General features: G+C 41.6%; 1 protein-coding gene across 1 annotated transcript in view; it reads right to left on the bottom strand.

Moving 5' to 3' along the window:
- Nucleotides 1–1,763: 1,763 nt before the first annotated feature.
- LOC146059630 (myeloperoxidase-like) overlaps nt 1,764–16,000 on the bottom strand; it is a 17,815-nt gene continuing 3,578 nt past the window's right edge. Inside the window, exons 5-13 of the mRNA XM_083172012.1 lie at nt 14,935–15,064; nt 14,119–14,325; nt 13,237–13,552; nt 11,878–12,038; nt 11,489–11,741; nt 11,177–11,347; nt 10,778–11,015; nt 3,386–3,597; nt 1,764–2,109 (exon numbers count right to left, since the gene is read on the bottom strand). Of these exons, the coding sequence (XP_083028138.1) occupies nt 2,093–2,109; nt 3,386–3,597; nt 10,778–11,015; nt 11,177–11,347; nt 11,489–11,741; nt 11,878–12,038; nt 13,237–13,552; nt 14,119–14,325; nt 14,935–15,064 (1,705 nt within the window). The 3' untranslated portion in view covers nt 1,764–2,092. The remainder of the gene's footprint in view (nt 2,110–3,385; nt 3,598–10,777; nt 11,016–11,176; nt 11,348–11,488; nt 11,742–11,877; nt 12,039–13,236; nt 13,553–14,118; nt 14,326–14,934; nt 15,065–16,000) is intronic.

Raw genomic sequence — 16,000 nt, forward strand, 5'->3', positions numbered from 1 at the left:
TTAGAGTGTTTTTTTTGGAAAAAAATTGCGTGGGGTCCCCCCTCCTGAGCATAACCAGCTCCGGGCTCATTGAGCCGGACCTGGTTCCAAAAATACGGGGGACAAAAAGCGTAGGTGTCCCCCGTATTTCTGGAACCAGCCCCGGACTCTTGGACCGGCCCTGATTCCAAAAATACAGGGGACAAAAAATCTTTGCGCTACACAGGCTGTTATCTGCACGGGAGAAAGCCGGTTCCGCACGCTGTCAGTGCGGGCTGAGCCGTCTATGCAGAAGGGAGACCAGCGCTGGATCCTGGATCGGTAAGTATGTTGGTGTAAAAGTGAGGTGTGTGTATGTGTATGTAATAAAGTTTTACTTCTCTGTGCGTGTGTTTTCTTTTAACATTCTTTTTACAGGTGGACTACCAGTCCCAGCGGGCCCATTAATGCCCGCCTGCTGGGACTTGTGGTTCTCCAAGTCCCAGCCTGTGGGGGAGGTCTGCTGGCACTTGTAGTTCTCCTGTATAAAGCAATGTTAGGATTGAAAGATTTAACCCTATCAGGCCGGCGTCCACTGGCCAGCGGCGCCGGTGACAGCCCCGGGCTTCAGCCCTGGACAGGTGAAGCCTGGGGGGGGACCCCTTTATTGGAGGGGTCCTCACTCCTCCAGGTACCCCATCCAAGGCTGACCAGCCACGGTGCTCATGTTTCGGCCGGGGGACCTGATGTAAAAAGTGTTCCCCGGCTGTGGCATGACATTGCGGGCTGTTGAAGCCCGGTGCTGGTTTCAAAATACGGGGGACCCCCAGATTTTTTGTCCCCCGTATTTTTGGAACCAGGGCCGGTCCAAGAGTCCGGGGCTGGTTTCAGAAATACGGGGACCTCTACGCTTTTTGTCCCCCATATTTTTGGAACCAGGTCCAGCTCAATGAGCCCAGGGCTGGTTATTCTCAGGAGGGGGGACCCCACGCAATATATATATATATATATTTTTTTTACAAACACAAAATTACCTCAAATTCGCACATTTTCATGCCTAAAATTTGCACATTTTCATGCCGAAAATTCGCACATTATCGCACTAAATCACACTTTTCTTGCCGGAACATGCACCTCATTAAATATGCGAATCCGCGGCAAAAATGCGATTTAAAAAAAAGTGCGATAATGGGCGAAAAACTTTTATTGTTTGTGCTGTCCTGGTGTGGCCTAAACAAGGTATAGCCACTGTATCCTCATTGCATATTGTGGCAATAAAATATGTTACCGAACATGGCAATAATGTGCACATAGACCCATATGGAGATAGTCTACAATTTTATTTAACAGAAGGTACAGAAAAGGTGAATACATTTAATTAGTGCAATGCTTTTCATATGAATGTATATTGTCCTTTACAATATACTTTATATATATATATATATATATATATATATATATATATATATATATATATATAGAAGTCCAGAGTCTGCCGGCACTCTATAATAAATGAAGCAGCATGCCCCCGGTGCCAGAAATGAGAAACATGCAGTGATCCAATACCTCAGATGGGGTGAAGAAACGGCACTCAGGAGACGGTTTTAAATGCAAAATAAAAGTGTATTATGGGGACGTTTCGGGGTATTAGCCCCGTCTTCAGCCCAAACCTACAGCTGTAGGTTTGGGCTGAAGACGGGGCTAATACCCCAAAACTTCCCCATAATACACTTTTATTTTGCATTTAAAACCGTCTCCTGAGTGCTGTTTCTTCACCCCATCTGGGGTATTGGATCACTATATATATATATATATATATATATATATATATATATATATATATGCGGCACTCGCAAATGAAAAGACACCAGGCAGAGTATTGTGCCAACGTTTCAGGACCAAGCGGCCCCTTTATTAAGGTGCTATGTCATTTAAAGTAAAACAGCATAAAAGTAAAAAATGGATTTTCTCATCGTGCTGCAGCGATCTAAGCTTCTCTTTACAGATTTTCCAGGATAACTATACAGCATGGTGCAGATTAAAGTAGCTATAAAGGTAATCAGTAGCATTTGCCATGAAATAAAGATAAATAAAGAACAGAGCACACGTCACGTCTTATAAGATCATAACTTCATTATTCGTCTTCAGCCTCTGGAAATAGAAAACATAAAACAATGTGTTAATTGTATACATTACTCACTGTGATTAGATCTATACACAACGGATTTATATATACGGCCCATTTATCTGTCACCTGATCAATGTTTAGAGATCTAAAGTCATGTTCCCTCGTCTCTGATACTCTTGTGCGTTCTACACTATACAAATGTGGGGCCTACAGTGTTATACAGAGAAATGTTTTACACAGTACATAGCGTTCAACTGAATGCTGTCTGCTCCCATAGTTTTTTCATGACATACTGTAACCCAATAGTTATTTCCCTAGAATTTAGATCCTTTCTATGCCCATATTAATGAGATTAGTGAGAACAGGATAGGGATGGAACCACATCCACCATTCCAATTCATGGTATAGAAAGAGAGTAGGTCCGAGTGCTCTACTGAGCATGTGCGATGTGGCTGCAGGCACAATGGAACCCTTTCTGAGAACATAGGGCCTTATTCTAGTTCACTCTTTCTGACAAAATCCTTCTTAGATGGACAAAAAATGTGCACTACAGGTGGGGCAGATGTTACTTGTGCAGAGATAATTCGATTTGGCCTCATACATTACTGCACGGTATCGTATGCGTCCCTCGCTCTCGGGTAGCAGGATCGCATACGATACACCATATGTGCTCCTTTTGCATATGATGTATCATATGCAAAGCCAATGACTGCCACAGGATCTCACAAATACTTGTGGCAGCCATGGTGATCACTGGATCTAATCCGATGCGCATCAGATCGGATCTGGAGGTTAAACACATGCGATATGGCACTTTTCTCACGATTTATTGGGTCGAAGTCATGTGAATAAGTGTATGGCCACCTTTAGACCTAGTGACTGATCCTACTCTCTAACTTTTCTTTATTGAATGTTTTCACAATAAATGTATGACACTGAGGAATACTGATTGATGCGCTTTAGGTTGGGGGGCAGGTAGTATATGTCCCTGGGGCTGCAGTGGGTAGTGTTTGTCACTGGTGTAAGGGGTGATTATGGCAGGAAGGGTGGGGCTGTGGGGAGGGTCGGTAGATTGGATAGTATATATCCCTAGATTTAGTGGTACTGTGTCTAGGGGGTCAGGACGTAGGGTGATGAGGGTATTTCCATGGGATAGGGGGAACTGTATGTCTAGGGGGAGTGAGGTTGTTCCTTATGTGACATAAGGCACAAGTACCCCAAGTGCCACTCTCCTGGTTTTGAGACCGAATTATATCTGAACCTTCAACCTTCTGATATCTCTAGTTGATCATTTCATACCTGATCCGCTCATCCTTCTCCTCCAGGGCTGCAGGTCTAATCCGGGGACGTCGTTGCAATTTATAAAATCTTGTGGGTAACTGTTTGCTACAAAGACGTCTCTGGGGACTTCAGTGATCCTTGTGTTGTCACAGATAATTCTAGACATGGTCACACTTTCAATCGCACTCCGTTGAGCTCGTGTGAAGACTCCGACTTTCTCGTAATAAAATCTGTATTGTAAAAATAAATAAAATTGTGTTCCGTTGAAATATACAGAAAATGACATAGAAAGTGTCAGGTGCTCCTCCACTAAGGTACGTTCTATAAAGTGATAGGTAGATGCTGATTGGGTGTTAGTGGAAAACATCTCCATTCTTATCACTGCATAATACATCAACCTGTGGTCCTCTGCTCAATCAACAACAATGAAAGGAATATTATTATTGAATAAAACTGGACTGTGGCTTGAACGAATATACTTCATATCATTCTGTGACATGAAACGGAGGCTTTGCCCCTTACACATGCCTCTGTATGAACCTGTTCATTCGTTTTTAAAATCTCAGAACAAACTTGCGATGCGATCTAGTCCAAAGAGTACGTGCTACTTTTGTATCTTGCGATATGATGAGCCGACTCGAATCGCAAGGTAACATAGCACCGTGTCTGAGCCTTTTAAAAAAAAAAAAATTGGGTACTCTGCCTTTATAGAATATATATAATAATGTGTCCAAATTCCTCGCCACTTGGGCCCCATGGTCCTGCTCCACCTTTAGCAGACAGTCGCCCGGATTAGATTGAGCTGGTCTCATACTAAGTTACATACATCCCCCCCTACCCCATTGTCTTTCTCCTCTATTGTTTTACTAGTATATTTTAATTGATATATTCTATTTTTGTGTCATTTTGGTGTGGTTTTTGTAAACTGAAAATGTTTTACAGTGTTTACAATAATAACACTGTACACATTTTATTTTCATGACAATGTTTTATTACAAACTATTTGTACCAGTCCTGTCAACTGTCTTGATAAATAGATAACAAAAAAACTAGATGCCATAAAGGCAGAGCATAAAATAGGACATTTCCATAATAAAGGGCCTTATTTTGGTTCATTCTTTCTGTCAAAATCCTTCTTAGATGGACAAAACCATGTGCACTGCAGGTGGGGCAGATGTAACATGTGCAGAGAGAATTAGATTTGGGTGAGTAATTTTGTTTCTGTGCAGGGAAAATACTGGCTGCTTTATTTTTACACTGCAATATAGATCTCACTTTGAAGTAAAACCCCACCCAAATCTAATTCTCTCTGCACAAGTAACATCTGCCCCACCTGCAGAGCACATGGTTTTGTCCATCTAAGAAGGATTTTGTCAGAAAGAATGAACCAAAATAAGGCCCATAGAGAGACTGCACAGTTATAGAATACAGCCTCATACACACTAAACAATGGGGGCTGTGGCCGATATACAGTAATTAACTATATCGGCCGCGGGTCCCAATATTGCGTGTACACACTGAACCAAACATCAAACAACCGGACTGTTCTGCAGGTCTCAGCAATGTCACCAAACGATATCGTTTAGTGATATGTTTCAGTGTGTACATGCAATATTGGGACCCACGGCCTATATTGTAAGTTATATCGGCCGCGGGTCCCAATATTGCGTGTACACACTGAACCATATCAGTAAACGATGTTGTTCAGTGATGTCGCTGAGACCTGCAGAACAGCCCGGATGTTTGGCTATATAGCCAAATTGACCTGCATGTTTAGAAGACATCAACCATCGTTAAATATGTTGATTTTTTTTTTGTCTGTAATTTATTTATTTTTTTTGGGGGGGGGGGGGGGGGGGGGGAGGGGGGTTTAGGGAAAGGGGAAGGTATGCCTAAAGGGGGGAGGTATACAGGGTGGGGGGTGGAAGGGTACAGGGATTTTTTTGTTTGTCATTGTGATTGTAGTAAGAATGTAAAGGTATTGTTTGTACGGTTTGTAGGCACACATTTAGAGACAAGGACGTTACGGATATGTGAGGGCTCAATGAGAGGACTCAGAGCAAAGTTAAAAATAAACGATTTCCTGGGGGAGGATGTCAATGGAGGATGGAGTTGAAATAATAGAACCAAATAGTAATGATTAAAGTATTAGCATGGAACGTTAGAGGCATAAACGAAAAAGTAAAACGCTCATTGGTCATCAACCAATTGAGGCAATATGGAGCAGATATCATTTGTTTAACAGAAACCCACTTGGTGGGTGGAAAGTTGATGACTCTGAAGAAGCCTTGGGTAGGACATGCCTATCATGCTCCATTTACATCATCCTCCAGGGGTGTCTCGGTCCTCATAAGAAAATCATTATCATTTGTTTGTAACCGGGTCAATATAGATCCAGGCGGACGTTATGTCTTTCTGGACTGTGTTATAAATTCAATGCCACTAGTGATACTAGCAATCTACATTCCCCCTCCATTTGCGTTTGAAATCCTGATAAAAGCTGTAGACTTTACATCCCTTTCGCCACATTCCCACATTATATGCATGGGGGATTTCAATAATATTCTGGACCCCCATGCAGATAGATGGAAAAAGGGTAACTTGGGGCCAGTAAGAGGCAATAAGGGTTTCGCAAATTTTATTCAAGACCTAGGTTGGATAGACCCCTGGAGGGAGTGGAACCCTAAGGTTAAGCAATTTTCGTGTTTTTCAACATCCTATCAAGCCTTTTCTAGGATCGATCTTATGCTGATTTCCAAAGGCCTTATGTCCCAAATACAAAAGATCGAGTATAAACCAAGAGGCATATCCGACCACTCCCCGATATATATGGAGTTTTCGGATGCAAACGAAAAGGGCAGTGGGTTTTGGAGATTTAATGCGGGATGGCTACGATATATCGGCCAAGAGGAACAACTATTGGATCAATGGCGTATTTTTTGGGAGATCAATCGGGGATCAGCAAATGCGGCAATAACTTGGGATGCCTTTAAGGCATTTATTCGGGGCACACTAAAAAAACGAATCTCAGAAATAAAAAAAGGTAGTAGAGAACGAGTGCAGAAAAAGGAAAAAAAATGTATGGAGTCTGAGCTCAAATATCTAGTAGATAATACTTCCACATCCCAGCAGGAATGGCAAGAAGCTCAAAAAGAATGGCTAGACATAGTAAAAGAGGAAAATATTAAATTGTTGGCCTATAAAACACAACAGAGCTATCAAAATGCCGATAGATCAGGAAGGCACCTGGCATACCTGGCACAAGTAGAACGCGCCCCCAACTGCATAAACAGTATAAGGGATGAGGAAGGTAATTTAATAAACTCTAATCCACAGATTGGAGAAGTGTTCAAGTCCCATTTTATAGATATATACTCCAGCAAAATAAAACACAATTCTACACAGCTACAGAAATACATAGAGCAAATAGATCTGCCAACTCTCAGCGACAGGGACAGTAAGGAATTAGAAGCCCCGCTGTGCCTGGAAGAGGTAATAAAGGCAATAAAAGATCTACCAGGGGGAAAGGTCCCCGGCCTGGACGGACTACCAGCAGAGATATATAAAAAATATACCGAGTTTATTGCCCCCACTTTGTTCGAAACCCTGGCAAGCTGTTTTGCCGTGGGAATCATTCCTAGTTCTATGACAGAGGCTAAAATAATAGTCTTGCTAAAACAAGGTAAAAATGCGGAGGAACTGGATTCATATAGACCTATATCCCTTATATCTACAGAAGCCAAGATATTGGCGAAAATCTTGGCAGATAGACTGAACAGACACATTTTGAAAATAATACACCCAGATCAATCGGGCTTTATGCCCGGGAAAGCCACATCTATAAACTTGCGGGGACTGTTCAGTCGTTTGCAGATGCTCGAGCATAGAGATGAAGATAAAGAGCCAGCAGTGATATCGCTAGATGCTATCAAGGCATTTGACGCCGTGGAATGGCCCTTCCTATGGGCAATATTAAGAGCCTATGGCATAGGCCCGAATTTCATTAGGTGGATACAACTACTATATAGCAATCCAACAGCTCGAATATCTGTGAACGGGTGGACATCCTCTGCATTTAAGCTCGCCAGGGGGACGAGGCAGGGGTGCCCTCTGTCCCCTGTCCTGTTCGCCCTGGCGATCGAGCCCCTGGCATGCATTTTGAGACAGCATTCAAATATTGAGGGCTTTATGGTTGGAGATCGGAGGGATATAGTGTCTTTGTACGCAGATGATCTGCTGATTTATCTATCAGACCATACTACATCTCTCCCAGCGGTGATGAAGCTAATAGAGGAATACGGGGACCACTCTGGTTTTAGAATTAATAAATCGAAATCCCTAATTTTCCCAGCGTTTGATACAGGTAACCAGGCCACCCGCCCTCCCACTCTATTAAACTGGGCTGAAACTTTTAAATATCTGGGGATTTATATATCCAGAGATCCAAAAGAATTTATTCAACTGAATATCCAACCACTGATTAAGTGGCTGGAAGGAAAATGTAAATCATGGCGTAGACTGCCTTTAACTGTGTCAGGGAGGGTCAACTTAGTGAAGATGATTGTACTTCCTAAGTTTTTGTACGTAATGTCCCAGTCCCCGATATACCTTCCGAAACCCCTGTTCAGGAAAATAAACAGTACACTATCTTCATTCATTTGGAATAATTCCCGCCCTAAAATTCAGCTGAATAATCTGATGAGAGAAAGAGGGGAAGGAGGCCTAGGCCTACCGGACCTGAGAAGATATTATATATCTACCCAATTAGCCCAACTACGATCTTGGATGGTGGAGGACACTGAGAGTTATATAGTAAGAGCCTTGGTTGCTCATACTATACCAGATATTGGCCCCTTGGGGAGAATCCTACAAGGACATATCCAAGTGTCAGATCCACCTTTGGTAGTACAAGCTATTAAAATCTGGCAAGAAGCCAATATAGACATAGAAAAGGGGTTTGTCGACAGGGAGCATCCGATTGAAGATATATATACATTTAAAGAATTAAGTGAACTACAGGTTAAAGAGGTATGGAAGCCCTATTTAGTGACTACTCCTGCACAGTTATATAGCTCTGATAGGCTGAAATCCTTTCAACAATTACAAGAAGAATTTAATTTACCCAGAACATATTTTTTTAGATATTTGCAGTTAAGAAGGGCCCTAGAGGTACAATTTCCCACAAGCCCACCACAATTCAGTGAATCCCCGATTAAAAAAATAATAAAACGAGGCGGGAAGAAAAAACTAGTCACAAAAATATATAAGAACTTGGGTAATTTAAAATACAAGGATTCACTGGCAAGATTGAGGGGTAAGTGGGAGGAAGATATTGGACCTATTCAGGAGGAGAAATGGCAAGAGGTTATGTCCTCAATACCTAGAGCAACTAACAGTATCCGTACACAACAAATACAATTATTTATTTTCCATAGATCATACATGTCTCTAACTAGGATGGTTAGATTTGCCGGGAGAACATCAGTAATATGCCCTAAGTGCCAGAGGCACCCCGGCACTTTCATACATTTGATCTGGGAATGTCAGGAAGTGGCAAAATACTGGACAAAAGTTATACAAATAATAGTAGATACCGGTATCCCTAGAGAAAGGCTTACAGTAAGGGGATGTATCTTGAATATAGTAGACGACAGAGATATAACGGCAAACAATAGGGCATATGTAAATAACATGTGTGCATTGGCAAAGGTTATTGTAGCCAGACTATGGCTATCCAACAAAGCCCCTGACTCGAAGAACTGGGTTTCCCTGGTTAACTATACGGTTACGCAAGAAAAGCACCTGTATATAAGTAGAAATAATATAAAGAAATTTGAGCAAATTTGGCACTTATGGATAGAATCCCCATACACTATTGACACAAATGTGCACTAATAGAGTCAGGACAAGTTTAAATAAATTTAGTTCTTTTCACTCCCCTTTAACCCTAGAATAGGAAGATTATAATGGTTATTAAAGATTTAAAGGTCACGTAGAAATTGACACACAGTATAGATTTAAAAATGAGCAAGTAGACTAAATTCACGGACACCGGACTATACATTTGCATTAATAGGTCCTTATCAATAAAGTAGACACTTGGACGCATAGAAAAATGGAGACCGAATAGAGTTAGGACAAGTTTAAATACATTTAGTTCTTTTCACTCCCCTTTAACCCTAGAATAGGAAGATTATAATGGTTATTAAAGATTTAAAGGTCACGTAGAAATTGACACACAGTATAGATTTTAAAATGAGCAAGTAGATTAAATTCACGGACACCGGACTATACATTTGCACTAATAGGTCCTTATTAATAAAGTAGACACGCGGACACATAGAAAAAGGGAGACCGAATCCTAGTTTAGAACGATCCGGACGGGTTGGATATGCTAAATAGAAATGTTTAATGATATGTAATAAGATGTACAATACCCAAGAGATCCCCTTGCAACTGATAGCCTCCTCTATAATAGAAAAATGTTAAGATATATGTAATGTTGTTATGTGTGCCTACTGTTTTATTAAGTATGTATGAATGTAATGTATAAGGAATGCGTATGGAGCTCCATGTCGTGTAGACGTGGTGCACTATTTATATATGTTTTGTGTATAAGAGTGAAAAAGAAAGTTAAATAAAGACTAAATTATAAAAAAAAAAAAAAATATGTGACGGAGTGCGCAGTGTTAATGATATTGGGTGCACACACTAGAGGTTATTGTGAACAATATCGCTCAGAAAGCCCTTTCTGAGCAATATTGTTCACAATGTCCTCTAGTGTGTACGGTGCTTAAGGCATAGAGGGGTTGATTTATTAAACTCGGTGAAGTGATAAAGTGTCTGGTTTTTATCACCGGCCAATCAGCTCCCACCTGTCATTTTTCAAACCAAGCCTGTAACTTCACAGTTAGGAGCTGATTGGCCGGTGATAAAAATCAGACACTTTATCGCTTCACCGAGCTTAATAAATCTGCCCCAGAGTTGCCTACAGTACAGCTTCCAAAGTAAAACTCAGCCTCTAGCTGCCACCATACTGCAACAATATCTACCTGTCATTATGTTTCAGGTTAGCTGCAGCATTATTTACTTATTACAGTCTCTTATATAGCGCAGCAGATTCCGTTACGCTTTGCGCAGTAAGAATTGTTTATTCTAGTTTAGATCTGTTTTGTGAATTTTTTATGTACAGTTTAAAATGAACTTGTTGAGCTTGTTGTTGTTTTTATGCTGGTGTTTCGGATAAATACGGTTTTATTCTTATCCTACACTGGGAGACTAACTCCTACCTATGCTATGTCTATGTTCCATCACGTTGTTGGATTATATATTATGCATTTTTTTTTGTGCGTAATACATTTGAGAACTCAAAAATACCCCAAGACTCCTATTTGTTTTTGTTCTACTTACCGGTCTCCGTTTCGGGTTCTACTGAACTGGTTTCCAATCAAACAGGACAGCAGTTCGCCCACTCTACCATTGGGCAGCAGAGGCTCAGCGACACCTCCCATCCAGATGTCAATGTTTTGCGGTGTCCCATATAGAGATATGAATTTCTCTGCTAGTGGCCTATTTTGTAGCACCTGAGCTAGTTGTTCTACATTATTGGGCTCAGATAGTCCACAAAATCTCCTCCATGTGTTGTATCCTGCAGAAATAAGGAGGTGAAGTCATATATTAAAACTGAAATTACAGATAATTATATGAACACATCTGTATTCACTGTATGTATTGAACATATGATTGCCGTTTCCCATGTCTGAATGGACGCACAGACTATAAACGTTTCTAAACCGGCTCAATAGATACCTGGTAGTCCATGCTCCCGGCCACGCTGCATATTGAGGGCCCCAAGATCAAGACCAATGCGCCTAGACAGCTCAAACAGACGATCGCGGAGCTCATTCACTAAAATTTGGTTCTGTCGGTTCAGCTTTGCCTGATTAGCCATGAGGCCACGAAGAATAGGGTCAACTCCTCCTGCAAGGCCAAAATAATACAAATGTAATAGTATATTGAAGGAGGACCTGATGGAGGACCACATTTGTCGGTCACTTGTGAGAGAGCTAAATACTCAAAGAGTGCATCGCTTTATGTAACCTACATGTGTTCTACGCTTACCTTCTCTCACGATTCTCCAGGTGTTAAAGAAGGAAAGGTGCAGAGGGATTGGGGGCAAGCTGGGCGAGGTCTGGTAACGATCCACCAATCGATAAATAAATGGCTGGATCATTGTATGGCCCATACGGAATGCCAAGCTGAACACATTGGATGCTCCTGGGTTAACGTGATCATTATAACCAGTGTATCGAGGAACCAACCGGGACATTGAAGAACCCAACAGCAGGGGCAGCCAGTCCTTGTAGTTAATTTTCTGGAAGGATATAATGCAAAGTTGAAGACAGATATTGTGTGTGTGTGTGTGTGTGTGTGTGTTAGGCTGCTGGAACCTATCTTCAGTAGGAAACTTGACATTGATGCAGATAACAATACTGCACAACCCATCTCACCTGTGTAATGGCTCCAATGATCTTCCTTGTTTCCTGATAGATTATCTCTCCTGACAAGCTTGGGTTCATGCGACGTAGCTCAGTTGCTATGCGGTTGTGTTCTCTCACAAAGATTGTGTGAAATGCAGTTAGACCTGGCTGCTCACTAACACGGCCGTCCCCTGAGGAGCACAGGACAGATATTTTATTATTACTATATTTGTTTATGTGCAGAATTCCTGTTCCTATTTCAGGGCAAGTGTCTTCACACACAGACACTGAAATCGTGGCAGCCATATTTGTGGTGACATTTTCTGCAGGACTGACACGGAAATATATAACCTACAGGTCCATCGAGTCTGACCTTTTGGTGGTCATTTACTTATTATAATGAACAGGCCCTATAGCAAAAGTTTGTAAGGGCCCCCATTTACCAACTGATGGTGATAAATGTATGTAAAACATCTTACTAAGACAGTAAAGATGGGCCCCCCTCAGCTCTGGGCCCCATAGCAGCTGCACCCCTTGCACCTATGGTAGTTACGCCTTTGGGTTCAAGGTGGGCTATATGACATGGTCATCCAGCAAGGTTGGAAAGTTGGAAAACAAAAAAAGAGAAAATATGTGAGAATATGGACTGCATATTGGGGATGTAACTGAATAGGAGAAGCTTTATGAAGGCTATGCCGTAGTACCAGAATGTGATAAGATTGCCTGAAGGGGGGAGTTATCATGGAATGCAGGTAGGTATGGAGATTAGAGGAGAGTCTTTTTGTGCATGGGAGGGAATTCCACAGAGTGGGTGCAGCCTGAAGAAAGTCCTGCAGTGGTGAATGGATGTGAATAATGAGTGTGTTTGAGAGACATAGATCTTGTGAAGAGCAAAGAGGTCAGGTTTGGAGATATTTTGAGATAAGCGACGTATGTTGGTGTCATTTGGTGAATGGCCTTGTGTTTAGTATTTTATATTGAATACGGCAAATACATGTAACCAATAGTGGGACTGACAGAGCGGACCCGCCTAGACAATGAACGTCTTGCAAAGAGCATTATCCTCGCAGCTGCATTCCGAATGGATTGTAGTGGTGAGAGTCTCTTCTGGTAAGGTCAGTAAGACTATTGCAATAATCAATGTGGGAGAGAATGAGACCATGGAGTAGGGTTTTTGCCATGTCTTGTGTGTAACATAAGGTGATAACGCAAATGAGCATTATTGGTGTAAACTGAAATGTTAATTACAATGATAATTCTTTCAATTCATTGTAAATATAGTGCATACATATTACTAGCACGTGTTGTGCACTCATGCAGGTAATTCTACCATTATAGAAACTTTCTATATCAGTCATCTTATCATATATACAAATGGGTTGTGCTCACCAGCCAAGAAGCACGGAAGTCCAGATGTCCTGTTCGTCTGTACACAGAAATCTTCTGCCATTGTGGTGAAAGGCAGGTAAGGGAACCCGTTATCATTAAACCTGTTATTTACAGCCATGAGGCCAAGCTGGTTGCTGTTGTTACGAAGCGTCGTGGCCAATTCATTGGTGCTGCCATATACTTGACTGGCATCGACGTATGAAGTGAGAATATTCATCTGTTCCCGCACAGTGGACCCGGGCACAAAGGCTGGAGATGAGCGGGAAAGAGGAATGCAGTCGCTGCGATTGGTTATGCGAGGGTCATTTGGGGGGATCTGCAAAGTGAAACACACAATGATATTACAGCTGCTTGTGTCATACATTTGTTACACTCATGCTGACAATCTGATTGTGTACTGTGAGATCAGTGTAGTGAGGCGAGATAACAGGAGCATAGTGGCGTTATACACCCTGGACCTGACGCTCATGTATACAGCCCATATACTGTATATAAGAGTGAAGCCAGCCATTCTCTGTGCTCGCAGACCTTTGTGCATGCAGGCTGCGTGTGCAATAAGTCTCAATAGAGCCTCCACTCTTGGTTGCTATTGGCAACTTCTCAGCTGGTCCACTTCTCCACTGTTTCACTACTTGATACATTAAACGTCTGTATAGAGTGTAGTAGAATGGTATTAGGATTATATTAAACATTTAATGTCCTCTGTCTGCGCCACATGTAAATATGTATACACTGATAGAAATGGTGGATAAATGCTGTATAGCATCAGTACCGAAAGTGTAAAACTTTTAATCTACACAAAAATAGCTGCTAGGTGTAAGCTTACTAACGCTTTTATTCTTTCCTACGCCAAGAAATAACAACATATTAAAAGAAAGGTACCCGCAGTGGGAAGCACGGTGCCTCCCGGGCACAGCTGTGGTCGCAATCTATGCCTGTTAGGAAGGTTGATCTCGATGGTGTCTCAGGTGCGAGGTCAAGATCATGATCAATCCACTGACCCCACTGCATGAACATGAGAGATCTCTGCCTGTCCAGAGTCTGCTCTCTCTCGGGGAACCGGAGAAGCTCATTGGACACAGCCCGCGCCTGCAATGGCAAAAGACATAATCAACTGAAAAAAGTATAACAACATAGAGAAATATACATTGACTTTTGCATATTACTATTAGAATAAAGCACTAATGGTATGCAGCGCTGCTCATACAGTATAGAACCATTCACATTAGTACCAATAGTCTGACTTCCTTACCACACAGACAAACGCATATAAATGACTGAGCAATGCTGACACCATGTCGATCCATGATGTTCTACACTGTACTATACAATTACAATACAATAATTATTCTTTTTAGGATTATTATGATCGCTAAGTGGATATCAGTGACACCAACAATAAACAGCCATTAGGCCGTCAATGAACATAAGTCTACATCAACGTATTGGTTTTGCCAGCGGCCGGTGTTGACATTTTCAAATGAAACTGGCTTGATATTTTGCCATGTGGATATCTGAAATTGCTATCGCACAGCATTGTCAGTTAGAGTGGCTCAGGTTTGCATTTTCATAGTATTATCTGTAAAATATCGTCGCCCAGTGTCCAAAACTATTCCTGCGAAAAAAAAAACCAGAAGCTATTAGTCTATCCTAAAATGTTTTTGTTAGACATTGGCAGGCGGTAGAAAATCTAATCACCAGAGGCAAAGTAAATCCATTGATCGGTCTGGATTCTGTCCATCCTTGTGGCAGGGATCTCCCGTCCTCATACTGGGCACGTAGTAAGCGGAAATAGGGCCCGTTGGAAGCTCCAAAGTTCGGAAATCTCCTGAAATTAATGCATTAAAAAACAAAAGTGTTATCAGTGTTACCAATCTATTAATGTTGTGTTTGTATTTATTGCTGAACAGGTTTAGAAAGTCCTAAAAAGTAATTGTGCTAAGTCTGGACATAGGTGCATCAGGCCCCCCCCTCTTTATATGTCATTGTCAGTACTTGGTTCTACCCTTTACGTCTACGTTTCTCAGTCTACACATCTGAGAGGATGCTTGCTTAGTTGTGCCAGTATTAATATTAGCAATATTCATTTAGATGTATCAGCAATCTTATTATTATTATTATTATTATTATTATTACTATTATTATTAAAAGTTGACTTTCTTTTCTGTGGGGGAAATGTATCAAGGGAGATATTTATCAAACATTGAAGAGAGATAAAGTACCAAGCAATCAGCTCCTATCTGTCATTTTTTAGGTTGTGTTGGAAAAATGGCTGATTGGTCAGTCAGTTATTTCTCTCCAAGCATTGATAAATCTTACCCAAATAGACACATACAGTGTGCAGAATCCACAAATGTGGTAACATCCCCCCTGCTAATATCACTACTGTTTCTTCCCTAACCACTGACGGTTGACATGCATAAAGGTTGACATGACTGCATGTCGACATGGATTAGGTCGACAGGTCATTAGGTTTTCACAAGCATTAGGTCGACACGGAGAAGGTCGACAGTCAAGGTTGCATGGGGTTTTTCACTTTTGTTTGAGCCGACATGTGCCGACAGGCGGTATTTCATGCCCTACCATCCACTACGGCGTGGTGGGAGAACAAAATAGTGTGCCGAGCCATGTGAGGGGACGCAGTGCTACATTTCAGTGTCCATGTTGACTGTGTCAAAATTCGGGACAAAAAAAGGTGAAAAACCCCATGTTGACCTTTTGACTGTCAACCTTCCCCATGTCGACCTTTAGTCATGTTGATATT

Source organism: Crinia signifera, chromosome 2, assembly GCF_055691185.1.
Source record: "Crinia signifera chromosome 2, ASM5569118v1, whole genome shotgun sequence".
Lineage (NCBI taxonomy): Eukaryota > Metazoa > Chordata > Amphibia > Anura > Myobatrachidae > Crinia > Crinia signifera.